Source organism: Lampetra fluviatilis, chromosome 23 (genome assembly GCF_964198595.1).
Source record: "Lampetra fluviatilis chromosome 23, kcLamFluv1.1, whole genome shotgun sequence".
Lineage (NCBI taxonomy): Eukaryota > Metazoa > Chordata > Hyperoartia > Petromyzontiformes > Petromyzontidae > Lampetra > Lampetra fluviatilis.
In genome coordinates, this window is record NC_136297.1 from 6,451,583 (window position 1) to 6,479,035 (window position 27,453).

Below are 27,453 nucleotides of genomic sequence, written 5' to 3' on the forward strand. Positions count from 1 at the left end.
CACTGGTGTTGACCATAAGCGGGAATCCAACTTAGGTCGCCGAGTTCGTAGTGCAATGCTCTAACCATTACGCTACCGCTCCCCATACACACGCACACACACACGTCCACATGGTGCCTGCGGGCGGCTGGGATACGTGGGCGCCAGAGCGATGCAGCAGCGGACGCACCTGCCAGCTCATGTTGAGCGTCGAAAGGTCGAGACCTTTGGCCGAGACATTGAGCGCCGTCGCGAAGCCGGACGACATCACGGTGTTTCCGAACTGATCCGTCACTTCAACCACTGTCGGGAGTGTGAGGGGCAATGGGGTCGAAGGTCAGTCGAGGGGAGGGGGGGCAGGGAGGATAAACAACAAGAAATCCCACCATATGACCATCAGCAGCCAATCAGAAAACTGCTGGATAGAGCGGTGCTTTCTGGTGGCCGGTAGGGGACAGAGCAGGAGGTAAAGAAGCATTTAATTAATTATTCAAACCACCCACACGAGCCCCATAATCGGCACTGGGCTTGCAATGCTGGTGACCATGGTCTGGTGTTCTACATATGCTGGCTAAGTTGTAGGAATGTGGAGTTTGCACCATTTGGTTGAGCAAAGGTACTCCCTTATTAACGTAAACAATGATACAACATACAGTTACAAGTTATCATAATGGCCATTGCTTATCCAGAAGAGCAGAGGTGCCACGATTAATCCCACAAGGCATTTCATGAAATGCGCCGACGATGATGTGTAGAGATCAGCATTGGTGATAACTGCTTGTTGAGAATTCACGCAAATAATATCCAATTTAAACCTTGAGGCTAACAAAACAAGCGAGACGAAACAAACCAAATAAATAAACGAGATGGTCCAATATAATTGCAACGGCACAAACTATGCAAGAGAACATTGGTTTAATAATAATGTAGAGGGGGGTCTTGGTTTAAGAAAGGTGCCTTTAAAGAACTAAAGTTCGATTCCTCGAGTGAACCCAAATGTGACCACCAATCGTGGGAATTTTGGAGACGGACGGCGAATGTGTGGAAAGAGCTCTAGCAAGAAGCACAGGGCAGGACTGCACTCAACTCAGAGGCAGCGACGCATTGAGGCAGCAGGAGCAAGGAGCAGATTTTTCCGAACAGTTGGAAAGACCGAGCGATTAAAGAAGAAGCGCCGTGAGGGAGCGAGCATGAGGGGTGAGCCATTGCATGACCACAGTTGAGATGGAAAACAGTGGCGCGGTTGGGGCTGCCGGTTTCCACACTCACGGATCTCAGCGCTCAGCATCTCGTCCAGTTGTATGATGGGTAAGCCTTTCAGCGTCACCCTCAGGTTCTTGGGCTCATCCGGGATGGCTCTGTGCCCACCGATCGACCACAAAGACAAAGATCCCCCGTATAGCCTTAATATACTGTTGGGGCAAGTGTTGTTAGCGATGAATGCTGGCACGGCACACGAGGGGGTGGGTGGCCAGCACCATGCCCCCACAGCGGCAATGTTTATACATCATACCAGGTACTAATTTGAGGCTAAGTCGACCGAGTGTTGGCCATGAGCGGGAATCAAATTCGGGTCGCTGGGTTCATAGCGCAGCGCACTAACCGCTGCACTACCCGCTCCCCACACACACGGACACCTCTATTAAACTGTTTGAATGTTGCAGGGTTATTCTAAAGATAAAGTCGTTTGACGATTTTTTTTTTTTATTCAAGCCATCTTCAACAGCACATCACGAGAGCATTGCAACCTGCAGCCGAAGTGATGGCGAACACCGGGGACACTGCCACTGTGGTCACGCGGTAGCTAGAGAGATGAGGCTATAATGACAACTTTTGTAGACCACCAAGTGTCTCTGTGTGCGTGGAGTTTTATCGACCCAGCTCAAACTTCTGTTCGATTATTATCATTTAATAATGGCTGATTATTAAATAATATCATTGTGCCTTAGCTTGGCTCGGAGAGTGCTGGGCAAATTCCGATAAACAGCATCACCACTCAAGTGGTGTATCTATCGAGTGTGCAGGCGGTGCAACTGCTCTGAGAACCACGCACCAGAGACGGGGCCCGATTGTGAGGCTCCAAACGGAGCGGCCAAAATTTGGACAGCGGGCCGCCTTATTTCATTCCTTGCAACCGAGGCACCATGCCAACCACTGCTGACAGTGCGCCCTGCCGCGTAGCGCCCACCTGATGGTGAAGGAGGTCTCCAGAGTGTTGTTGTCGTCCTGGAAGAAGATCTGGCAGTACTTGGGCTCGCTGGCGAGCGTGGGAACCTTTACGTCCGGCAGAAGGCCCTGCATGAGTAACTCCCGGTTCACCTTGGGGGTCCACGTCACCTTCAGCGTCCGGCAGGTGAAATGAAAGCAATCATCAGACGGAACCATCTCTTAACGACCGTTTAATATGCGCTCTCCCCGTGTGGCCTAAACTTTTCAGAATGTCCATGTCGAGCTGGGCCATTCATCACTTGTCATTGTATGCCAGGCTAAAGTCAGCAAGACCAAATGTCGTGCCCAAGTGAACAAATGAATGAATGAGCGAGAGAGCACATGGGCAAGCAGGAATGAGAGCAAGCGGGCGATAGGATGAGTTTGTTACAGAGCAAGAGAGTAAGAAAGCAAGAAGGTAACAGGACGAGCAAGCGAGTCAGAGGGTAAAGAGGGCAAGTGAATTAATAAGTGAGCAGAACGTAGGCGAAGAGGGTGAGCTTGAGTGAGTGAGGGGGAGAGAGGGCAAGAAAGTGAACGGGAGAGTGAGAACCCAGGCAAGAGGCTAGGCAGGCGAGTAAGTGAGCGAGTGAGCGAATGAACGAGTAAGACAGAGGGCAAGGTGAGTGACAGTAAACGGGCGAGTGGCAGGATGAGCAGCCGAATGAGCGGGTGACAGGGCAGGTAGATGACAGGGCGGGAGTGGGGGGGGGGGGTGAGTGCGCGAGCACGCATGCGAGCGAGCGAAGGGGAGAGGCAGGGGGGGGGGACCCCACCCGCATCTTGGAGACCAGCGTGGCGTTGACCATGATCTCGCGGTCTCCCTCGTCGTACAGCTTGTAGAGGAGATTGCGCAGGTGCTCGCCCGCAGGCCAGTTGATCTCGTCGGCTGGACGGATGAGCGTGGCGCGGTTGTTGCCGAGGTTGAAGATCTGGATGGAGGCGGCGCGGCTGCTGGGCTGCAACTTCACTTTGCGCTCCACGGGCGGAACTTCTTTGTTGTTCTGCGGCGCATCGGCAGGACGCCGCGATGTCAATGCTCACGAAACGACATGCCGTTGGATTCATCACGAGACAATATATTATTTATAAAATTCCCCCGTGATGTTGATTTTTATGAAAAGATATTAATTCTAGATTTGAAGCTTTCGTGACTGCAAGGATTCATACTCTTAGGTCCTTTCGGTAAAGTCACGTAGGTAAAAAATGAAATTAATATTAATTTTCACGTAATTTTTCACAATATATAATTTTTAACAACATTAATTTTCACAATAATATATTATTTTTCAAAATATAATTTTTCATGAGAGGTAATAGGTGCCCCTCCACAAGGGATTTAGGCACACCCAAGTAGTGTGGCGGGCACATGAGAGTCTATCCATTCGGAGCATGCCAAAAGGAAATCTTGTCATCGTACTGCGTGATCTGCTTGTATCCGTAGCCTGCGCCAAACGAAATGGCAAGGACGCTGCACCGATACCTGTATGCTAATGAAGGCCGTGATGATTTTATCCTCCTTGAGAGAGGCGATGTGGATGGGAGGCCCCGTGAGAGTGGCCGAGCTGGCGTTGCTGCAGTCCGCCATGTACACGGGAAGACCGGGGGCGCCCTCAAACTGACAAAGACAAAGAGGCCCCATTCAAAGTTACGGAATGTTGGGGCCAAGTGGTGTTAGCAAGCATCTATGCAGGGCGCTGGAGGTGGCGGAAGTGGCCAGAACAATGCCCGCCGCCTTTGTCTACACATCACACAAGGTATTCATTTGAGGCTGAGTCGACCTAGGGGAGGCAAAAGACCAATTTCAGATAATCGTGTGTAGGACGTGAGCGGGATTCGAACTCGGGCACTAACCACTGCACTGCCATTCCCCACACACGCAAACACATGCAGACACACACATATACGCACGCATATTAATAAAATGCAATTAGTGAACCCTATGGGGCACAGTGCCACCAAGTTACGTAGGTGCTCCGTGAGCATGCCCTGCTTGCTCCACACATCACCGTGACTGCGAGCGTCCTCGCACCTTACTCTGGATGATCAACTTAGGCAGAGACGAGACGTTCCCCGCTTTGTCCATGATATCCACCGTGAAGTGCAACGCGGTACCGTTCTCAACCAGCAGCAGCTCCGCTTCGGGCTTCACCCTCAGCATGCTGGGCGGGCCTGCACACATACAAAGAGAGTCAAAGATCCCCCAGACTGATGGGGCAAGTGCTATTGGCGAGCGCCTATGAAGGCCGGCACGGCGCACGAGGGGGTGTGGGTGGCCAGAACTACACCCGGCCACCTTTGTCTCCCCAGTGCTGATGTTTACACACCACACCTGGTACACTCTTACTGCCGAGTTCACCTCGCGGAGGCCCAAGACCGGTTCAAATATTTGTCACTGATTTTGGCCAAGAGCGGGAATCGAAATATGCCTGCACACATACTCACGCACAAAGATTCCCCGTCCAGTCGACACACTGTTGGGGTAAAATCCATTGTTGCGTTGAACTACTAGGCCCCAAGGTCTACGATCTCCACTTGCAGTCACCCTCGTCAACCGGCACTGACCAGTGTGCCAATGTATGGTCAAACAACCCCCAACAACTTCACAGCTTGGGGAGGCCCTCATCCGTCAGTGAAGTAACAAAAGGGCTGCGCGTGTACGCGTGTACGAGTAGACATGAGCGTCGTCAAGCAGTGTCACTCGGACATTGCCCATCGCGCAAGCGTGTAGAACCTGGCAGCAGACGGATCTTGAGCATCTGCGTGCTCTCCTTCAGGTTGGGCACCGTCACCTTGAGGTTGAAATTCTGCACGACAAGAGAAGAGTGACTGTGAGTCGGGCCTAAATGCACGGTTTGATACGATAGCAAAGCATCCTACCGTTAGCGTCTGCGGCCCGTAATGGAAGCAACGCTGATGCTGGAACCATGTGTGCCAACATGTGCGCGCATGTGTGCGGGTGCGTATGTGTATGCGTGCCCAAGCGCGTTTGCGCGCCAGTGTTTGTGTGTGTGCAAGTGTGCACACGCGTGTGCCCACCTTGCCCTGGCAGTGGTGCACCGTGCCCTTGGCGGTGACGCCCTTGAGCAGGAGGGTGGTGCCCCTGATGACGGTGCTATCATAAGACAGCTCTAGGCCCCTGCAGGGAGACATGGTGCGGAATTATACAGAGAGCGAGTTGGGGTCACACAAATTAAAACCGATCTGAGCTCGTCGGGAGTCACCAACTCAGGTAACGAATGACGTGTGGTCTGTATTCAAATCATCATAAATGTATCCGATCTCACAAGTTAAGCAACATTGAGCCTGGGTTTAGTATTTGAATGGGCGACCACCAGGACTGGCCAGGTATTGTAGGAGTTGATACTGACAGATGGCCAGGAGACGGCTGTGAGTTATACCCCCTCGTACACATGGATTTTCTGCAGGTACTCTGGTTTCCTCCCATAAGCCAAACACTCATGAATGGACTTGGCCAAGCATTTAAATGCAGAACCCTAGTGGAGAAACGACGACCGTATGCGATGTGCTTACCTTTCCTATACTTTGCACCTTCATCGTGTTTCGTATTGTTTGTTGTTTTAACTTTCTGACTCGCCCCTACTGAACATCTTTGAAAAAGTGCTTTATAGCTCATCCTCTAGTATAAATAACAATTATGATTCTGAACACAGGTGTTGTATGTTGCCATGGGGGTCCATTCCCAGCAGCAGTGCAGAACACTCCACTGTTGTACTGTACAACGTTGTGCTGCTAGTTTTAGCATAATCAGTCACTTCTGTCACTGCAGGGACAAGCGTTTGCGATTGATAAAAATGTTTTGGGTCAGATCAGAATCAGAATGTTTATTTATAGTGGAGGAATCCGATGAGCTATACAGCTCTTTTTCAGAGATATCCAGTAGGGGCAGGTCAGAAAATTATAACAATATGAAAGCACGATGGGAGTGCAAAGTAGAGGAAAGGGAAGCAAATCACAAAAAAAAACTATTTTAATTTTACCAAGTAAAGCCCCCTTTTTTTAAGAAGCGACCTAGCCACAAATGATAGCTCAATAAAGTGGCTTATCACGTGGAAATTTATAGCAGTCTCCTTCACCCGACAGACCCAAATAAATAAAGTTAGCTGGCTGTGTCGGGTAGAGGAAGGTGCATGACAGACATTGGAATTGTACTCCACATGACACGACCCAAAAATCTCTTATGAATCATATTGGTTGCGAAAGCATCAAGTGTTGTTCGGGGCTTGTGAGTTAACCTGCGGTCACCCACTAAGGGTATTTGAAAGTCCTATTCGGCCCTCGATAAGGCAAAAGCTTTTCCAACTATGCCGTAAAACGCATGGAGCTGCACGCCGCCAAGCGGGGTCAAGCACACTTAGAAATATGTCGCAAGTGGGGACTGGCTGCTGGCGCCAGTAATTTATGCGAAACGTGTGTGTGTGTGCGCTTATGGAGTTCATTTGTGTGCATTGAGTCCACATGTGGAGTGGAAGCAGTCGGGGTCTGGGGTTTTTTGTACCTTCTCGGAGAAACCAGGTGTGTTCAATTCCTCCTATGCATGTTTCGCGTTAACTCTGACCGTTTGCATCCGTCGCAACTGATTTCCAAAACCCGGCACGCGGACGTGGATTTATTTGTTCTCTGGCTCAGGCCAGGGAGGGGGGGGTTACCCTCAGGCCATTGCAGATAAAGTAATTTTCCCGTAATCAAGTGCCTAAATAAAGGCACGTCACAAGAAAAAAAGAATGTTATATACATGTAGCATTCGCCTTTCTGTATAGACGAGCGTGCGTTTATAGGTGCTCGCTTACAGCACTTGCCCGAACAGACTGTAAGGCTGCACCAAGGATCTTTGTCATGGATTTGTGCATGTGCATATACATGTAAATACATGCTGGGTGCATATATATGTACGTGCTTATGTGTTTATGGGTGTGTGTGCATTCATTCATGTTTGCAGTGAGTGGGTGGAGAGGTAGTTCAACCACTGAGCTACAAACCCAATGACCGAGATTTGATTCTGGGATGCGGCTAACATCAGAGGCGAGCAATGTCAGAATTGGTCATGGGTCTCCCCTAGGTTAGCATGTATATGTAACATGTGTCTATATGTGCGTAACGTAATGTACGTGCGTAGTGTGTGTGTGGTTATATACGCGTCTAGCATGTTTGTGTGTACGTATACAGCACGTGTGTGTGTATTATCAGGTGGTGCAACTGCCAGCCATCTCAGTCGGTGAACCCATAACACCTGAGTCTATCCAGTGACCTCCTGCTAGCAAGCCTTGCACACATCACGGCATCTCAAAGGAAATCTAACCTGGCACAAGCGCTGTGGTGAAGTCACTGTCGGTTTGTAGCAATTGCCAGCCGTTGCTGTTTTTGTCGTGTGTATATATGTATGGCGTGCGTGTATCATGTTTGTGTATAGTGTGTGTGTGCATATATAATATGTGTGTATAGTGTTTCTCTGTCTGTGTCTGTGAGCGAATCTTAAAGCAGCTGGTGTGCCGACTCCTGACTGGCGAGGCTGGGTAATCCGAATAGTCAGTGTGCCAGCCCCAGAGAGCATGTGCACCACCGACTTGACAGTTTCAATTTCCGTTACAGCCACTCAGCTAATTTCTATGGGGAAATTACCAGAGCCGCGCTATCAGTTGCAGACGGATCCCGCAACATCAGTCACATGGGCAAGCCATTGGGCTGGCATGTCGTAGAGTGTCGTAGAGTCGTAAGCCACGAAACGTCACGCAAACTCAACTGCATGTAGACTTGAAGAATGGTGCCACAGGCTCCCTATTCAAGCCCCTAAGTCCACCTCTGCTGTGTGGGAGGTCACTCATTCTCTTCTGTCATACCCAATTGTCTGCAACTCTTTTCACCCACCCACCTGTAGGGTTGACTACCTGCCCTGTTCAAAGCCAGACAAGAGATTCTTATGTTTCCTCTGCCGATGACTGGCTGTCTCTATTAAATAAGCCACACTTCATCTGCTTTTTGATGCCATATGAATCAAAATTGTATGATATTACAGAGAAAAAAAATATCCATTTTACTATCATGCGATGAACAACTCGAAAGAAGTAGGAAACTGCAGCTCTCCAAGAGGTTACTTGAGTAGATCTCAACAGCAATTCTTTGAAATCTCCTTCCTGTGGGCTATTCTCTTACACCGGCTGATGCTTTGATTGCTGCTTTGATTGTGAGAATAACGAATGGACCTCGCGTCTTACAGAACGATGAGAACAGGGGAACTGGAATCATATCTCGACTGAGCCAACACAGCGATTGGGCACTCACGCTGCCTCCAGGATGGGCTTGAGTCCCATTGGAGGGCAACTGTCGTGGCCAAACTCGTCCTTCATGTCGAGCGGAATGTTGAACGGGGTGCCAATGAGAAAGGGTGACTCCAGGAAGCCCACGGTGAACTTGTCTGGCTTGGCCTCTGCGCGGGAGTGAACATCAGCAATTACAACTTCAACATCCTGGGACTCTGTATTTTCCGGACGTAGTGCGCGTTGTTTTGCACAACGTCCGACGTTTCGCTCGATGTGCTGGGAGCCCCTGCAAGAACTGGATTCAGTAAATTTATTTAATTCAGTTCCTGAACAAGCTTCCAGCAAATGGAAACACAACGAAGAGCTATGCAGCACATCCACAAAAAACTAATGAGTCAACATCCTTCAATGCGAATGCACAGGCACAACCGAAGCAAACAGTTGTCAATAACCTGGAATGTTTCTTTGTTTTGTTTCTATCTTTGTTATACTCGCTCTGGTAGCCTAAACGTATCATCAGTATGTCGTTAGCATACCACTCCAATAAATCTAAAATAATCGACTCCAATGCGCACGACTCAACACGTGCATTGGGAGTAGCACCACGGAAACCCTGTAAGCCTCTGGCAGCTGTCATGCACATTGGCCGCCAAATCTTGCACCATCCAAGCTCAGTCAACCCGAGCCTAGCTTCCCAGATCTGCCCAGAACAGGCGCAAACCCCGGAGATCAACTTGTAGGCTCGCGGTCATTAACAGTCTCTTGTCTATCATGGTCTCCCGTGTTAGCCGCTGTTGGTGGTGCCGATGGCGTGGAGCGGTGGCAGTGCAGGTGACACGCACCGGTGACGGTGAAGTGTATGGCTTCCGAGGGCAGTTGGTGCCCGGAAAACATGTTCCCGTTGCTCTCGTTTAGCACCTGCAGCCGCAGCGTGTATTTGCCCCGCTTGTTAAGGTTCTCTGCAAAATCACAAACATTACAAACAACGAAACGTCAATGTGCGTAGTGTCCAATGCAAAAGCAGTTCATGATGCTGGGCGGAAAGTGTGTAGCGTGACTATAAGTATGCATAGTGTGGTGGGAATGTGTGTGTGTGTAATGTGCGTGCGTTATGTGTGTGTGGATAGCGTAGTTCAGTTTTAAGTTTCTTTCGTTTAACCTGGTGAGAACTCAAGATAACCAGGATATAGTCTCATTTGTGAGGGTGGCATGGGGCATTAGCCAGCCAGTAGGGGGCAATGACTAGAGGGAGGTCACAGGCTGCGGCATGGATACTGTGCAGGAGAACTTTCGAATTTGCAAGGGGGAACTAAAGTGCAACGTACGACACCACATGAGCCAAATGCCTGACTTGCACAACACACAAACACACAACATGAATCTTAATTTAGGAGCTTTCGTGACTGCAGGAATTATTCTTTGGTTTTTTTTTCGGTTAAGTCACGTCTAAAAATAAAATAATAAATGTAATTTATTATTTTATTTTTAGACGTGACTTAACCGAAAAAAACCAAAGAATAACACAACATGAACCAACTGCCTTACTAAGACCATGTTGACTCACAGCGTAAACATGTGATCTCCCTGCAAGTGTTCGTTCGAGTGGAGGGGGTGGGGTACGGTACCTAAAAGGATGAAAACCACCGGTATGAATCCAAATTATATTGTATAAGAGGTGTTAGTTTTGTGGCTCATGACTTCAGTTTTAACATCGAGTGATTGAGAAAGACTCACCCATTTTCTTAAACCAGAAAGGCCACTTGCTGCCTCCGTGCTGGCTGATGTGGGACACAATTTCCTTGTCTCCGCTCGTAGCTGGAGTGAACGACGCAAGCAACACAAAGACATGCGGTGTGCAGACACCCGTCTCGCACATCATCCGCTTCGAGAATGCATTTAAAAACCTTCAAGGTGTTTTTGGATTGCATCTGCGAAAGTCCGAAAAACCCGCTGGAACTGCAAGATGGCCAATAGGTGGCAGTACAGAAAGTAGTTTATTTAAACACATTCCTGCTGCCAAGGGAGCTGGTAGGAACGTTGGGTTGCTCGGTCAATGGCCAGGGTCAACGGCGGCGTGGTGTATTCCGCAAATATGGCCGACTGTGAGGGCGGGCACAAGCCGGCGTGAGTAGGTTAAACGTTGAGTTTTATAAGGGCACCACGGGGTGACCAGCCCCTCCCCACCCAGCCCCACCCCTCCCACCCCCACCCTCCCCACCCAGCCCCACCCCTCCCACCCCCACCCTCCCCACCCAGCCCCTCCCAACCCCTCCCCACCCTGCCCCTCCCCACCCTCCCCTCTCTACCCAGCCCCACCCCTCCCATTTTTGGATGCACGACGGACGGACACAATAATCCCCTGTGGGCTGGTGTAACCAGGAGGTTCCTACCAGTATGATTCTCTAGTGTACATCGAGTGTTATCCTCCCACGTGCACAACTCTTTATGCATGGCCATCACAGCCATTCTTGTTGTACGTAATCATATCATGGCTCATTCTGAATGAGGGAAAAAACGATCGACTAAGGGCAATGATGATGACTTGTGTACGAACTTTTGACCTTTGACCGTGGTCAAAAAGTCTGCAAACTCACCACTCAATGTAAACAAGAAATAGTGACTGGGTGGTGGAGGACTGCAGACTCACAGTGGAACAGGATCTTGAGCTCCACCAGCAACTTGCGAGTGGAGGTCTGGCCTCCACCGGGCAGCTTCTGCATCGGGTCACCGCGCCTGTTTAGAATTTCCACGCGCAGGGGGCCTGCGAGAGGGGCCGGCAGAGACCATTGGGCAATGTGGCATTGGTCAACACACGCGCCACCACCATAAAACTCCGCAGTACAGTCATCTGCATCAACTCATAATAGCAGGAACCTCACTCAGAATTGGCTGCATGTGGTCAAGTGATAACATCCCAATCTCTCTAGCTTGTTAAATTACTTATTTAGTGTGCGTTTGTTGACACGACTTGACTATCGTGGTCTCCATGAACGTGATGCTATGCGCAGTGCCTGCCTGCTGTCTGGTCAGCTGTTTGACCAGACCACCGTCCCAGCTCTGTCAGCATGTGATGATTCACACATTCAACAAAACTTGGGTCACCCACAAAAGTGCCACTGTCCAGAAATTGGTCTTTTCTTGAGAGGGGGCAGATTATGTGGATGAAAAGTGCTCTCTAAGTCAGGTCAGCTGCGTACGGCGTAGCACTTGCACAAACAGCTGTTTGCTTCACTCCCCATGAGTACACGCTCAATATCTGCTCTGTTGTGGCTTATTCTTCTCCATCTCCAGCCGGGTTGTGTGCTTTGCCATGCATGCTGCTCACTGTCCGCTCTGTCTGCTGCATCGTCGCCCTTAAACTCCCCTGCATTGCCGCTGCGCTGTTGGGAAACGCACTTCCAGCCATGAGTAACAGCCTCGTGTTCCCAGTCCCGTCGAGGATTCTCACCTATGGGGGTGCCGGCCGGTCTCTTATCACTCTCGGTCACTTCTCCTCCCTCGGGCCAGGTCACCAGGAACTTGTCTGGAAACCTACATACACGGCAGTGCACACGCACACTTTAATATCCATGCATTACATTTTTTAAAAGGTTGCAAGGTACAGACCTGCAATTGCTTGCTTGCGCCAATGGAGTCTCAACCCAAGACAATGCCCATCCAGAGTGTATTTGGCCTACTCTCCTACACTAGCCCGGACATCTTGAAGTAGCCACATTTTACCCTAGTGCACCCGATCAGCCAATCGACTAACTGGAGTATGCTCATTTATACTGCTGAGTGGACAGAGGCGGGAAGGGATTTAGGAAGCTTGCCCCACTGTTTCAACTACCACGCCGGGAGATGGAATCGAACTGGCAACCTCTGGATTGCAACTCCAGCGTGTTGACCGTTACACTACAGGCAGCAACCCCCTGTGCGGGAGTCCCCCACTCAAAATGTAAGTATCCAGGCAATGTACCGAGTCAAATACACTATTTAAATAACTAAAAATTGCCTGTTAATTACATACAATGACCACACCTGAGATTTTCCAAGTCAAACAGAGGAAACGGAGCAAGCAAAAGCTCGTGTGAGGGTGTAGCCGGATAAAGAGGGCACCACCCACTTTGCCATTTCGTCATCGATGCACTTCTTGATCTGCGAGATCGACGCTGTACGGTCGAGCTTAGACAGCGGCACGACCCGCAGCTCACTGTACAACTCACGCGGCTCCTGCGAGAGACAGCGACACACGCACCTGTCACAACAAAAGCCGCCACTCGCCACCAAACTGATAAAGTCACCAAGCCGCTTGTGCCATGCAAGGTGCGTTTTTTGAGGCACAGCCATCATGGCCACGCACATGCGTACCCTCTCCTAGCAGCGGGGAGCACCCTACGGTCTGCGTCTCCACAAATTATATTTGTAAATATTTTCTGCTCAATTAATTACAAGCCGCTCCTCGGTCACTGAGGGTCAGCCAAGCAGTGCCCACTTGACTGCAAACATGTCGGCGATTGCTTAAGAAACAATAGAATAAAAGCATTCAAAGCATTCTGCGTCTTCACCCACATTCTACGCAGGTGAACAATGAACACGTGATTATAGCCCAATTTCTGTATGTTTGGTATTATTTATGATTTAATTTAATCTGGGCCACCCCTCCCCCCAATTACCCCAGATTATGGAGGCTTCACTGTACCACTGTGGAGGTTTTCACTGTTCTGTGCAGCTCTCCGACGTATTTTCCGGTTTTACCGTGCGCTGTATGGCACGATGTCCAACGTTTTGCTCCAGGTGCTGGCAGCTTGTTCGACATGTGAACTAATTTTAATGGAAAGTTAACTAAGATCACCATTGGTACCTCATTTGCCAGTAAAAAATATGATAATTGTTTTTTTACTCTTTTATCTGGCAACAAAACTGACACCTTTTTTACGAGGAGTCATGTTTGCATAAACCACAATACCAACCCATGTGAGACAAGGCTCTAAGGAAAGCTGGCTCGGGTGTGGACCAATCAACTTCAAGGACAGTGCATACATTATCAGAGTTATGTTTTTTGTTTGCATTATGACTGCAGGTATTGTGGTCTATGCAAACATGACTCCTCATAAAAAAGGTGCCAGTTTTGTTGCCAGATAAAATGGTAAAAAAACTATTATTAACTAAGATCGTGACACTCGTATTGTGGGTGTGTTGACTGTAAAATACATGCCCTGTCTGCTTCACAGAGGAGGGAAAAGATTCCGCGACGTCATTTGAAAAAAGGAGTAGTAGGCAACGTGTTCCAGCATCGCTATCGTAATTTTCCAAAATCGAGTAACTCACAAATTACATTATCGGAATAACCAATAGCAACGTTGCCCCCCTTACTGGCGGATCATGGCCTACTTTCAGGCCGGTACTCTGTTCATCTTGATCTACAAGCAGCCATTAGGACCCCTAGAATAAACTATCTATTTTTATTTTACCAGCCAAGGCCCACTGAGCTATAGAGCTTTTTTTCAGAAGCGGCCTGGCCACAAATGATAGCTCTACGAAGTGGCTTATTGTCATGTGGAAATTTATAGCAGCCAAATACTCTAAACGCGTGTTTATAAATGTGGAGGGATAAACCAGGGGACACGGAGAAAATTGCACGCATCTACAGGCGTTAGGGTTGGGATCGAACCCACGTCCCCCTGTATACCAGGCGAGGTAGTTAACAACTCGCTACCGCATCACCCCTGACTGCATTACAAGAGCATTTATTATGTTACGATAGCAATATACTCATTATGCAAGTCTTGTTTCATTGAGAGTATACCGGTCGGCATGCGTGAGGAACAGAAGCTGCACTTGCTCACCTGCGAGATCTCCATCTCCCCGCCCGTGGCGTACACGTCCTTCTCGTGGTCGCCATACAGTAGGAAGCGCTGGATTTTACCGTAGTAAATGGGCTGTGTTTTAATAGTCTTCACCTGCCGACCACACACAAACGCGCATGTGTATATGAACACACACGTACCAACAAAGGTCCGTCGTACAGCCATGCAAGACTGTCGGGGCAAGTCTTGTTCGCGGGTGTCTATTAAGGCCTAAATGCTGCGTGAAGGGGTGGTGTGGGCAGCACACCGCAGCAGGTCAATTTTGTCTCCCCAGTACTGATGTTGACGGACTGCAAAGTTGAGGTTGAATCGACCGAGAGAAAACCCTCACGTGTGATGGCAACACTATTCCATACATATACAGTAACACCTTGGATTGCGAGTAACTTGGTCTGCGAGTGTTTTCCAAGTTGAGCAAATTTTTTTAAGTAAATATTAATTTCATAAACGAGCGATGTCTTGCAATACGAGTACTACTGTAGTACGTACAGTATACGCTTTGTCTGCAGAGCATCACGTGATCACAACTTAGCCGATGGTTCTTCTCTCTCTCGCTGCGGGATTGTGGGTAATGGTCTCCCATGCTCGGTCTCAGTCGGCGTGCCTCACTCGTATAGTCAACATCCGTGCGAGCGTAGACTGTTTACTATAGTGTTGTGACCACGAGTGTGTGCGTAAGCATTTTTTTATTTTGTGTCCAAGTGTAGTGACTGTTCTTTAGTAACTGTCCTGCAAGTGAAAGTCGTCCTACACAATAACCCTCCTCTCCTCTCTCTCGTCTCCCTCACACCAGCCACGATTAAATTGCATTAATACATTTTATTACTCTATATTAAATTTAAATAATAAAAATATAAAAAGGTATTTTGTATTAATCATTTTTATATGAAAACAGTATTTTTGGGTTGTGGAAAAAATCACGTGTTTCCATTATTTCTTATGGGGAAATTCGCTGTGATATACGAGTGCTTTGGATTACGAACACGTTTCCGGAACGAATTATGCTCGCAATCCAAGGTTTTACTGTCGCCGTCTCCTGGTGGGCCAGGGTATGGCACCTCCCCGAAACCCACGAGAACGAAGTTTCGCAATTTTTGTGCAAAGCCACCACCGGCTGCCACTACCGCGAGGTCACATCACCGCACCCCTCTCCCCCCCTGCTCGTACTATGCTTACCAGGTCGCCGGTGTTGAAGAGGCGTCCATCCCACTCAATGCGCGAGAACACGGCCCAGGGCGTCTGCATGCGCTTGGGCACGTCGGAGCGTGTCAATGTGCAGCAGAAGCCCGAAAACTTCACCTGCTTGTCGTAGCGCTCATGGCAATCCCTGAGCCACTGCAGGAACTCGCGCTCAATGCGAGCTCGCTGCTCCTGAGAGCGCAAAAGTGGGCGGGGGGGGGGGTGGTCAGGGTGCAGGATGGTGAGTGAAAATGAGGGAGAAGTGGATAGAATGATGTAGACCGTGGCAGAGAGGGAGTGTGGGGGGAGAGAGATGCGATGGAAAGGTTGAGTGAGAGCGTGAGAAAATGAGTGAGGGCGAGCAAGAGAGAAATAGAGTGAGAGAGGAGAGACCAAAAGACACAAGCGATAATGAAATGGGAAGGGAATGGCGAGAAAGCGTGTGAGAGAGAGAGGCGCAGTGTGACAGCGTGGTGAGGGAGAGTGAAGAGCGATGGAGAGCACATATAACACTGCCTCCAAACTCTGGAGACTTGAACCGGCCGGCCACCGGCAGCTTTCTTTCACAAGGAAGGAAACATCATGCATACATAGAAGCATTTAATTTGAAGGACGACGCAGACAGATACCTGTTCAGAAGCCGCCGTCTGGGCAATACCCTTTTCCATTTCGGCAAACGGTCCTTTTTGTATTGGTTCATGTTTCCAAGTTTTGTGCAATAACATTTTGATCAGCGTGCCCGGTGGTTTTCATTTGGGCAAGTCGCTAATGGCAACACAACTTTTTACTAAAGTTTCGTTCATATCGGATCATATTTAGGAGGGTAATAGTAGTGACTCCCCCGACCGCCCCCCCCCGCCCGCCCATAAACACTTAACAAAAATCTGCGTTGTGAACGGAATGGCGCAGTGGGCGGCGGTACCTGTCCATTCACGAGGCGTGTGAAGATGGTGTCCTTGCTCTTGAGTCGGATTGCCAAGTCCATGAAGGTCAGCTTGTTGGTGCTCACTTGCAGCCGATCGTTGGAGAAGAGGCAGCCCGAGATGCGGTTGTAGCACTCGGGGGGAACGGAGCCATACTTTTTCGGCCGCTCGCACCATTCAAAGCTGCCGGGGATGGGGGGCATGGCGACAACGGGAGGCAACAGGATGACGGACAATGCTGTGGACGTGCAACGGTGTAACCTCTACGATGTGCGGCAATCGGAGTTGTGGCCAGGAGATGGCAGTGCTGAGTGTCGTCCGAACGTGTAAGTGATTGGTTTTCTCCGGGTTCTGCCATTTCCTCCCCAAATGAAGCCAAACCCTCATTAATGGAATTGGCTGAGCATCCAAATAAAGTGGGACACTCTGTCACTGTGTGCTGTCACATTGTGGTGCCTCCATGTCACAATGTGGTGTCGCCATGTGGCCGTGTAGCATCTCTGTGTGGTGTCACCGTGTGGTAATGTTGTGTAGTATTCCCATGTGGTGTCTCTGTGTGATGTCTCCGTGCGTGGTATTGCTGTGTTATGTTGTCATGCGGCGTCTCCCGTGTTCATATCGCCATCGCCTTGTGGTATTGTCAGCGCTCACTCCTGGATTGTGGTGTAGGGGATGAGCCGCCCGTTCCAGTAGCACTCAAACATGGGACGCTTGCTCTGTGGAGTTGGGTTCAGCATGAATACATCGTAATCCTCCTCGTCCATGAGCGGCTCGTCTGCACCACACGGCGGGGGGTGGATGGAGAGAAAATGGGGATGCACAGGGAAAAGCAGGCAGAGGTGAGATGTGGAGAGATCAAGTGTATGCACGGGGAGGAGATAGGGTTGCACAGGATGGGATACATGGGCAGAGAACAATGGGATGACAGCAGAGAGAACAATGGGATGAAGGTGGATAGAACAATGGGATGAAGGCGGAGACAACAATGGATGAAGGGAAAGAGAACAATGGGATTAAGGAGGAGAAAACAATAGGATGAATGGGAAGAGAACAATGGGATGAATTGGGATATAACAGGATGAACAGGGAGACGATGGGATGAATGCAGAGACCAATGGGATGAATGGGGAGAAAACACTGTGGCCGTGTGGGGAGGGAATAATGAAATGCGTTGTAGCAAGCGGTAAGGCACTCTGCAGCACTGACAGTGATACCGCTAAGACACTACATGGCACTCACTGCGGGTTAAGGCGATGTCCTTGGGGTACGTTTCGTGGTCGTACAGGAACGGGTGGTAGCGGATCACGCCCTCGATGGAGGATCCCAAGTTACCGGACTCGCGCGCGCGGAACTCGAAGGTATCGCACGCCGTGCGGACATACTGCGTCTGCATGTCATCCGTCACCTCGCGCAGGTTCACCACCTTGAGCGCGCGCTGCCGCTCATACAGAGCAATCTGTGGCGGTGGCAGCAGCAGCGACGGCCGTCATCAACACCGCCGCCCAACACCACCAATAACCATGAGCAACAGAAATAACAGCAGCAGAAGCATCACTATCAACAGCACTGCCACTACCATCAGTAGTAGCAGCAACAGCTGCATCATCGACACAAGCACCATCACTTCTACTACCAGTGCCATTAATACCAACAGCATGAATTACACTGGCACCATCACCTCCAGCCACCAATGCTACCAGCACCACCAACCACCACCAGCAGAAACGATAGTAGACACCAGCACCATCACCTCCCACACCATTACTACCAGCGCCACAAACCACCACCAGCAGCAGCAACAACAGCAACTGTGGCAAATTTCATAAACCGCAGCAGTATAAAAGTGTGGGTGCTCTGCAAGGCGCCCGCATTTGCGTGGGATTGCGCAGAGCACTCGCCTTGATGTTGATGTTGGAGGCCACGTGGCGCTTGGCAGCCAACTTGGCAGTGGGCAGCTCATTGCCACGGGAACCGTGGATGTAGTAGTGGTAGATGTGTCTGCACACGGACAGCAAGCGGGCACAGCACCGGCAATCACACGCCCTGCTGTGCTGGGCTACGTTGGTATCCGGAAAGAACCATGTTTCCAGACAGCGCGATCGGAAACATCGATTCGTGTGTTGGGATCTAGGCTTCGCCCAAATGATCATGGCAAAGTGCACGTTCCAGCCTGTTTGGAAATCTACTGCTCGATGAGGGGCTTGCCACACCGTGCGGGAAATGGTGGTTATTTGGACACGATTTACGACACCGATCGTTGCGGGTTTGTTGAAGGCAGGGAGCATTGGCACAGGAGCATTAAAGTACGGTCCAACAAGCGATGTTGCCGCATTGTCTTGCGCTACCTTCCATGTGGCCCTGCAGCCTATGAGACGTGTTATAAAATTGTACATCGGACGATTATTATTTGAAATGAACTGGGTTATTGTAAGTGGTTGTGAAATTTTGATGACAGTAGAACAAGTTGCGACTGATAAGGAGGGGTTGGGATAGGCTTGGTTGTAGCTGGCAGACGACAGAAAGCTGGCATCATTCGATTGGGAAGACAAAGGGGGTCGGCCAGGGGCAGGAGCCAGTGTGTGTGTGTGTGTGTGAACGGTGTATCAAATCCATCTGTTTCATGCGAGATATCAAACGATCTGGGAAATAGGGTTGGCTTTTGTCATTGTGTATTATGAATCAATCATATACAGGTACTAGCTTTGCTACCCGGCTTCGCCCGGGACTTGGATTCTTGTCCAGGATTCATTTCATATTATTCCCTTATATTTCACCGAAAAAACCCTGAAAAATAATTATGCTTGCAAGATAGAAAAAAGCCGAAACAAATCAATTTAACTAAATCGGATGTTTTTCACTCAAGGAAATTAAACCTTAACCCACTTATACGCAAGGTCGGTTTAGGCAACTCGGGAAGGGAATGACGTGACGAGCTGAAAATAGTCGCATTCCCTTAGAAATTCCAGACAGCGTAAGCCGTGCAAATGTCATGACCTCAGAGCTCAGCGTTCGAGAGTTTTTGCTGCTTCACACAAACAGATGTATTTTCCGCTTTATATTTAATAGCGAGCTGAAAATAGTCAAGACAGCTACGCCGCGCATTTGTGCGGAAGGAGGGTTTGGGGGGGGGGGTGTGTGACGTCAGCAGGCACACTGCGTATCGCTGCCGCATGCGGGTGACATCACAGATGTGACGTCAACGCTCACTTGCCGTGCAAAATATATGCATTATTGCGCCCCCCCCCCCACCCCAAAATACAAAAGTCTATTTTTATACTGTATGCATTATGTACAGTCTGGAAGCTACCCACATACCAAATTTCAAGTTTGGTGCATGTCGGGAAGTATGCTAAACATTTCTAACAGACACACATTCACACATTTCCCTTTTATAAATATAGATACCTAGGTCAACAAAGTAGATGCGTTCCATGATGTCACTTTGTTATCAGAAACTTCTTTACTAGAGGTAGATGTAACATGGGAGACATTGGGATGCGTATCAGGACCTCAGAGAAGGGGGGTATAGAATAGGAAACCATTGCTGCTTAATCGCCTTCACTTTGTCCGCTTGGTTTTTAAAATGGTCTTTAAGGTGGACTGCGCCAACCCGAAGGAACGCACCACATCACTTTTCATCTCTCCCGCCTCTACTCTCCTTTACGATCTGCATTTTCGTTTCAGAAGAGATGGATTTCCGCCGCGCTTCCTTCCCAGTAAGGCCACTCGCACTCGATTGTCAGTTGGATGACATAATGGGGGTAAGTGAAGTTACTTTATCACTGAAAAAAACACGATCGCATTTGACCAAAATGGGCCAAGTGAGGGAGACTTGTGAAGCTTTTTGCCGATTGGCTCCTGATAATGAACAGCACAGAAACCCCACTCGATTGTATTTATAGGACACGCGGAGCGTTTAAAGCTTCACCATTTTCAATTGATTTTCACCATTTCTGAAGATATTTTTTAGATCATTGCATAGTAAGGGGAGCCCTCAACAGCCAACTTCGTAATACAGGAGCTTCGTTCCCAGATGATTTGTTAACCGAGGTATTACTGTTCCTAAACAAATCAAATAGGGACAGGTGTGGGGAAAGAGGAGAGAAGCCGAGGGGGGGAGGGGGGGTACGCACGCGAGCTGGCGCGTCCACGTGTGGAAGGACGCCTTGAGGTAGTGGATGTGCGGCAGTGCGATGCCCGTCACCACCACGTTGGTAAAGCTGGGCTTGCCCTTCTCCTCTGCGATCAGGCTCCGCAGAAAGTGGTCATCGTCGGCGCTCACGTGGGATGAGTCGCCCGGCTGTGCGAGCACATACGGCAACGCGCACACACGCACACGTTCAGGGCGACTCGGGGATGCAGTGGCATAGATCGGATGTGAATCTAGGCAGCCGCCTGTGAATAAGCTGTTCTTCTTAGGTTCTTTCGGTAAAGCCACGCAGAAAGTAAAATAAAATAAAAACAAAAATCACGACGTTTCGGAGGCAACACAAGTCTCCGTCATCAGGTGGGACCGTCACAACCAGATTAGCTGTATCAAGTGAGGCAATGATTCAAGATGTAATCCCTTAATGATGACGGAGACTTGTGTTGCCTCCGAAACGTCGTGATTTTTGTTTTTATTTTATTTTACTTTCTGCGTGGCTTTACCGAAAGAACCTAAGAAGATGATTCCTTGCAGTCACGAAAGCTTCAAATCTAGAATAAGCTGTTCTCAAGTGTATGCAAGTTGATGATCTCAGCACAGTCACCAATGACCACACAAAGAAACCATAAGCTCATATAGAGACCGGCAGACTCGGTTAGAGCCCAGTGGACTCGTATGTAGAAACTTAAGGCTCACAGACTCAGAGAGATCCACGGGGTCACAGAGAGCAGTAAAATCATAGTTTTAATTAAACTGGGCTTTTAAAGCCCATAGTGTGGATGGCCTTAACTTTGTCTGTGGCTCCATGCCCCCTACGCTTGTGTCTGTCAGTGCGGTGCTCTCCCCACCATGCGGTTGCGGATGTAGCTGCTGTAGATGGCCTCATTGCTGCGCTCCTTCCTCTCAAAGTCCTCCTTGGAGAGGCACAGCTCATGCACGTCCGTGGAGCTGGCTGCCTTGCTGATCATCTGCAAGCCATGGCCACAGCCGGTTGTTGTCCAGTTCCCGCCGCTTACAATACACGTTCTTCACGTCACACCAAACTCTTTTGAGATGTTCAGTATATAAAAAAGACAAAGATCCCCCATCTAGCCTTGACAGTCTGTTGGAGCAGGTGCTGTTGGCAAGTGTCGCCTATGAAAGCTGGCACGGCACACGAGGGGGTGGGCGGCCGGCACCAAGCCTGGCTGCCTTTCACTCCCGAGTGGCTTTATTTACACATCGCACCAGGTACTCATTTGCGGCTAAGTCGACCTAGGGAAGGTCCACAACTGGTTCAGAAAATCATCACTGGTCTTGGCCATGAGCGTGAATCGAACTCGGGTCAGCGGGTTTGTACTGCAGTGCAATAATCGTGGCACTTCCCAGGATATCCTTGCGGAGTCTTGTGACTCTTTTTCAGCAAGGTCCTGCCAAGTTTTCACAGCAATTTAGCAAATTTGGTCCATGACACTAGCACACAATTAGGGCCTACTCTTGCAAATGACGTCATACATCTTTAACATCCACTGTGAAGCAGACGGCGCATGTTCTTGCAGTTACTACACTCACAGCAATAACCGGGGCGGTCGCTGGATTCGAACCGTAAACACCTCTGCAACAAGCGACTGATGTGTATGCATTTATGCTGAACTTCTTTCGCGCCGGTCATAGCCAACCGTGCTAATCGGAGGTGCGGGGGAAGGACAACAAACTAAAGACAAAAAGGACCCTTGCGTACCCCGACTAGTTTTGGCAGTGGGCTGTAACCTCTCACGATCCAGCAATGGAATAATCCACCTAGCACCTGCTGGACTCTAATTTCAGGTTGAGCGGACCCAGGGGAGGCCCTCGGCTCACCCGTGTGCAGTGTCCAATGTAAAAGACGGCTTGTTTGCCTCCGACGCCGAAGCAGGAGATGTCGCTGTTGATGCTGCGCGTCACCTCCACCGGGGGCTTGTAGCCCGAGCCACCACTGCACGGCGATACAAAGACAGCAGACGCGGGTCAGCACACCGTACTCGCAACGCAGAGGTCGCAGGGTCAACTTCCTGGCCTCGGCCATCGAAACAATGACCGAGTTTCTTAAATTGGTCCTCAACCCACCCTACCGCCTCTGTGAACCCGGCAGTATATAAATGGGTTGCACCACAGCAAGTCAATCAGCAGGTCTCGTGGTATAAAGTGTGTGTGTACACCACAGCTCTTCCAAGACATCTGGTCAGGATGTAAGATTAGGTCATCTGCCCTCTTACTGGAGGGGTTCTCTATAGGTCCCTCTAGTGGAGGCCCATCTGCCAGCAAAGGCATGATCAATTAATGCCGGGCTGCATGTTTACCTAAACCTAATACACTACAATGTGTATATAAACCGTCTGAATGTCACCGGGTCTCAAGGTGCTGTATCGAACAGTGGGCTTGTTGATTTTTCAGAGAAGCAGTTGTATGTATAGACGCTAGTCTCGGGCTCTCTGAACATGAATGTAACACGGATGACGCACAACACTTACAAGGCGAATGCTGTTTGCTTTGTTGCTTGCACCTGCCATTCTTACATCTCTATTAAAGTGACAGCCACTGTAATAGGCCCCCATGAGAGTATATATAAGCAGAACTCCGTTTCGTGTCTCCGCATAGATAAACAAATGATTTTGCTGTGAAAATCCAGAGACCGATGGACTGAATTTGTAATTATTTATAACAGGAGAGAGCTCTGCTTGCATATGATTTTACCCATAATGTTTTACAACAACGCAGAAGAAGTTTCTGTATTTGAGGGACTCTTGAGAAAATAAACGTAGCCCGGCTAACACATAACATCTACAATGTAAAAGCTATTTGCGTGAATGACTTGCACCTGCCAAACATACATCTCTATTAAATTAACAGCCACTACAACAGATCACTATTAGAGTAGGTAGCGAGCGGTTACTTCAGTGAGCCTCTCTAAACGTAGCTCGGTTAAAACACATCGCTGACAAGTGGTGCGGTGGCGAGGCGCGGGAGACATGGCACGGGGAAAGGTGAGGCGTGGGGTGAGGCACGGCGTGAGGTGAGGTGTTGGGACGAGGCATGGGCTACGGGTCCCGTTGCATGGCACAAGACAAGAAGTGAGGGCTGTGGGGCTCTGGGCAAAGAGAGGGACGTGGGGCAAGGCAAAGTGCGGGGTGAGGTGAGGTGAGGTGAGACGCGGGGGTGAGGTGAGGCGAGGCGAGGCGAGGCGAGGCGCAGGAGCACGGGGCAAGGAGCGAGGGGTGCGGGGCGAGGGGAGGGGCGTGGGGCGAGGCTCACTCGCTGGCGTCGGGGTCATGTCGCGTGAACTTGGAGAGCCGGTAGACGGCCCAGTTGTTGAGCTGCCGGGGCGTCATGCCGCAACCGTTGTCTGTTACCACCACGGCCGGCCGGCCCTGCGTCTCGTCAAACAGCTGGCGGAGCAGAAGGAGCAGAGCAGGAGAGGGCGGTGGGGGGGGGGCAGAGGAGGAATGAACAGACGGCAAGGTCAGGGTGAGGAGGAAGCGACACGGTTTTGCGAGCTAATTTAAGAGGCATGCATGCAACGATTAAAATCCCACGCACTGGTCAAGTCAGGACCACAGTTCAATGAAAAATAACAAATTACCTATATTTCTTAGGAGTATAACAATGCATCAATTCACCGGTTGTTAATTATTATTTGAGTTGAGAATGCAAGCATAGAAGTACATGTGTACGAATCAATGTTTATCATTATGTCACATGGATTGGAACGGTGTGATCCTGAAGTGGCTGCAGGGTTTCTGAGAACCAATCACATATCATGTATAGTTTGCTCTACAGCCCATGTCAATCCACTGCTGGATAACGGCCTTCCCTATAGGTCGCAACTGAAATAGCAAACTATAATAATATACAGCATCATGGAATACATGGAAATACAATAATTAAAAACTGCAACATTTTACTCAAGAATATACTCAAAATAACAACTGACACAGTGTGCAAGTAATATACGCAAGTAGAATGTATGTACAGTCCCCATATCTCCGAGGCGTGTTCACAGTTTCAACTAAATTGGTTAAATCGCGCACATCGCTTGTTTAAAACTTAATTTCTTCTCTTGCACAATGACAAAACGGATCGGATACATCTGTAGAGTAGAGATGTACGCAGTGCGCACAGTTGAGCGGGTGCAATCGGGGACGAGCAGGTGTGCGCGTTGAGGCATGAGGTTGGCGCCGGTGAGGCGGGAGATGGGGGCGATGATAAGGGTTTAATGAGTGCGACAAGCGCTTAAGTGGGGAGCACGTGAGGACTCGGAATGAGGAGGGGTATATAAGCGTGAGTGCGACGAGTTGTTCGGGGACCAAGAGAGAAGACATCTCGCCGCTGTCCCTCAAGCCGTCAACGGGACCTCGCCCCTCACGCCGTCGCCGGGCGGGTGTTGGCTGAACCTCCAGCCCGGGACAAACGGGTGAGTAGGTACGGGGCAGCGTAGCGAGATAGGAGAGAGTAGGTGGGGTGTGGGGTAGATGAGAGTGGGTAGAAAGGAGGAAGCGGTTTGTGTGTGGTGACAGTGAGAGGCAGTCATAGGTGTGCCTACAACTGGTGAGAGAGTAGAATTAATTAAGTGTAAGCAGGTGACTTGTTACTCCGTGTCAGTGCGAGTAATTTAATACACTACACATCAATAAAGTCGGTAATCCTAATAACTAAGCTTGCCTCCTTCTTATTCTCATTGGAGAGTGGGAGTGTGCAGTATCCTGTTTGAACTCGATGAAGGGTAAGTGTAAAAACTAGCACCATTAATTATAATAAGCTGATATGGCCAGGGAAAAAACAATTTCACAAACTGTTTTTTACAGATTTTTGTAGTGCAGTGTCACTATTTGTAGAGAAAAAAAACATTTAGGATGCAACAGAGGCAATAAATTATTAACTCGCACAACGATTTTATAAGCTGTCATGATTCAGAATCGTGGTCGCATTCAAAAAGCCTTTCTTTTACGTCTCATTTTTACGTTCTTGTTTGTAATATTTCTCAATTTCCTGTGCGGTTTAATCGGCCCTTTACCCTATTTGTAACATGACCAATATAGTTTCCGTAAGTCGTACATAGGTGTGCTATTCATAGGGGGTTCGAGGTTGGAGGGCATACGGTTGACCATATTTCACCACACCGGTCAGTGCGGGTTGGCGAATGGAACATATTTTTGTCTCTTGTCTAGCGAATAACTTTGTCTATGTCCTCTAAGCTGGGTGGAGACACCAAAATGCGTCACTCTTGCAAACACCTGATGACACTGGTTGTTATCTCCAGCAAAACGTCAAACAAAATTGCCAATATAATTTGCTTCCTTTTCAACGAAACTGGTCTGCTGAAAAACTAAACCAACTAGCAAGTTTGCCCATGTGACAACTCGAATTGCTTGCCCTGATTGACAGCCCTGATTGACATGACCACACAATCTAACCCAACATAATCCAATTGTGAATAGTGATGTTGGTCGTGCAAGCCTTTGTATGAAATGATGCATCACGTCCCTCTTACCAGGCGGACGACTATCTCCCTCGCTGAATTTCCTGCCGTGGCCGCCAACGCATTGTCTATGAGCTCAGCGAAGGCGTACGCTGCAAAGAAAAGACAAAAACAAAGATCCGCCTATATCATTTTAAACGGAATGTTGGGGCAAGCGCTGTTAGCGGACACCTAGGAAGGCCAACAGCACACGAGGGGGTGGGTAGCCAGCATCACGCCTGACTGCCTTTGTCTCTCTTGTGACAATGTTGACACTCATTTGAGGCCAAGTCTAAAATGAGTACCGCACCTCGGGGATGCCCAAGATCGGTTAAGATAATCGTCACTGGCGTTGGCCGTGAGTGGGAATCGAACTCGGGTAGTAGCAGGGTTCATAGCCAAGTGCACTAAGAGGCCATTCATTTAGTACGCACGCATGGAGGGGGGAGGGGAGGTTAACCCAAATGCATACGCTTGCGTATGGGGGGTCTACTGACAATGTACGTACGCATAGGAAACGGGGGGGGGGGTGAAGCCTCGATAATAATTTGTCTACATTGGCCTTCAAATGAGCCACAGTTCAGTTTCTTCAGCTGTCAGACAAATACTACCAGGAGAAGTGGGACTGTGGGAGAGGTGTCACTTGTATGCCACCGTACCCCGGACTGATAGCTATCACGCAGCTCAGCAAAATAAGTGTCCAGGGTACACAACTTAATTCTTTAATGCAGCCGGCGGTGGACGATCTGTTTGCTTAAACACGTTAATAGTATTCATCCTTGATCATTATATGGGCAAGTGCGGTTAGCGAGCATCTTTGAAGGTACGCAAGGGGGCACGCCAACTCGCCTTTGTCTCCCCAGTGGTGATATTGGTACACTGCAGTAGATGTTCATTTAAGGTTGTGTAACCCTTTGGGTGACCCCAGGAATGGCTCAGATAACAGCCACTGATGTTACCCGTGGCCGGGAATCGAACTCACTCGCCGAGTTTGTAACGAGCGAACCACTATGCCACCGCACACACAAGCAGTGTTATTAACGAATGTGTGGAGTTTTTTTGTTCCACACAGTAGAGGGCAGCAATTTCTCACCCACTGTCACAGAGTACTGTTTGATGCATGGACAAAGCAATATTTTTAATTCTCAGATCTCCAATTTAGCCAAATTCAGTACAGAATAAAATTTAATGCGATTTTTTTGTGTGTGTATTGGGGGACACGCAGAGACCATCAACTCATTACAACTGAGAACCCGGTTTAACCAAAAGCAGCAGGAACCTATATTTAACGAGAGGATCTCAGCAGTGCCGGTTCAATGCTCTAACCTCAAGCCACCTGGTGACTTCTGTAAAATGCTGTTTTTGTGTTAAATGCAGCAAAAAAAGTGGCTTAAAAAGCAGTATGCTGCAGCATCAC

At 49.2% G+C, this 27,453-nt stretch overlaps 1 protein-coding gene across 4 annotated transcripts in view; it reads right to left on the bottom strand.

The window, feature by feature from the left end:
* Window positions 1-27,453, bottom strand: part of SMCHD1 (structural maintenance of chromosomes flexible hinge domain containing 1) — a 95,647-nt gene that overhangs the window by 55,745 nt on the left and 12,449 nt on the right. For all 4 annotated transcript variants that reach the window (XR_013639152.1, XM_078866931.1, XM_078866933.1 and 1 more), the window contains exons 4-28: window positions 26,070-26,149; window positions 23,834-23,967; window positions 22,403-22,517; window positions 21,412-21,531; window positions 20,550-20,716; window positions 18,315-18,414; window positions 17,656-17,872; window positions 17,068-17,191; window positions 16,416-16,599; window positions 15,491-15,685; window positions 14,294-14,407; window positions 12,571-12,677; window positions 11,914-11,996; window positions 11,113-11,226; window positions 10,200-10,280; window positions 9,308-9,424; window positions 8,488-8,632; window positions 5,227-5,326; window positions 4,922-4,994; window positions 4,220-4,359; window positions 3,671-3,805; window positions 2,964-3,191; window positions 2,168-2,316; window positions 1,249-1,337; window positions 170-282 (exon numbers count right to left, since the gene is read on the bottom strand). Coding sequence is in view for 3 of the 4 variants with exons in the window: in XM_078866931.1 (XP_078723057.1) it covers window positions 170-282; window positions 1,249-1,337; window positions 2,168-2,316; window positions 2,964-3,191; window positions 3,671-3,805; window positions 4,220-4,359; window positions 4,922-4,994; window positions 5,227-5,326; window positions 8,488-8,632; window positions 9,308-9,424; window positions 10,200-10,280; window positions 11,113-11,226; window positions 11,914-11,996; window positions 12,571-12,677; window positions 14,294-14,407; window positions 15,491-15,685; window positions 16,416-16,599; window positions 17,068-17,191; window positions 17,656-17,872; window positions 18,315-18,414; window positions 20,550-20,716; window positions 21,412-21,531; window positions 22,403-22,517; window positions 23,834-23,967; window positions 26,070-26,149 (3,224 nt within the window). In the remaining variant the exon portion in view is untranslated. The remainder of the gene's footprint in view (window positions 1-169; window positions 283-1,248; window positions 1,338-2,167; window positions 2,317-2,963; window positions 3,192-3,670; window positions 3,806-4,219; window positions 4,360-4,921; window positions 4,995-5,226; window positions 5,327-8,487; window positions 8,633-9,307; window positions 9,425-10,199; window positions 10,281-11,112; window positions 11,227-11,913; window positions 11,997-12,570; window positions 12,678-14,293; window positions 14,408-15,490; window positions 15,686-16,415; window positions 16,600-17,067; window positions 17,192-17,655; window positions 17,873-18,314; window positions 18,415-20,549; window positions 20,717-21,411; window positions 21,532-22,402; window positions 22,518-23,833; window positions 23,968-26,069; window positions 26,150-27,453) is intronic.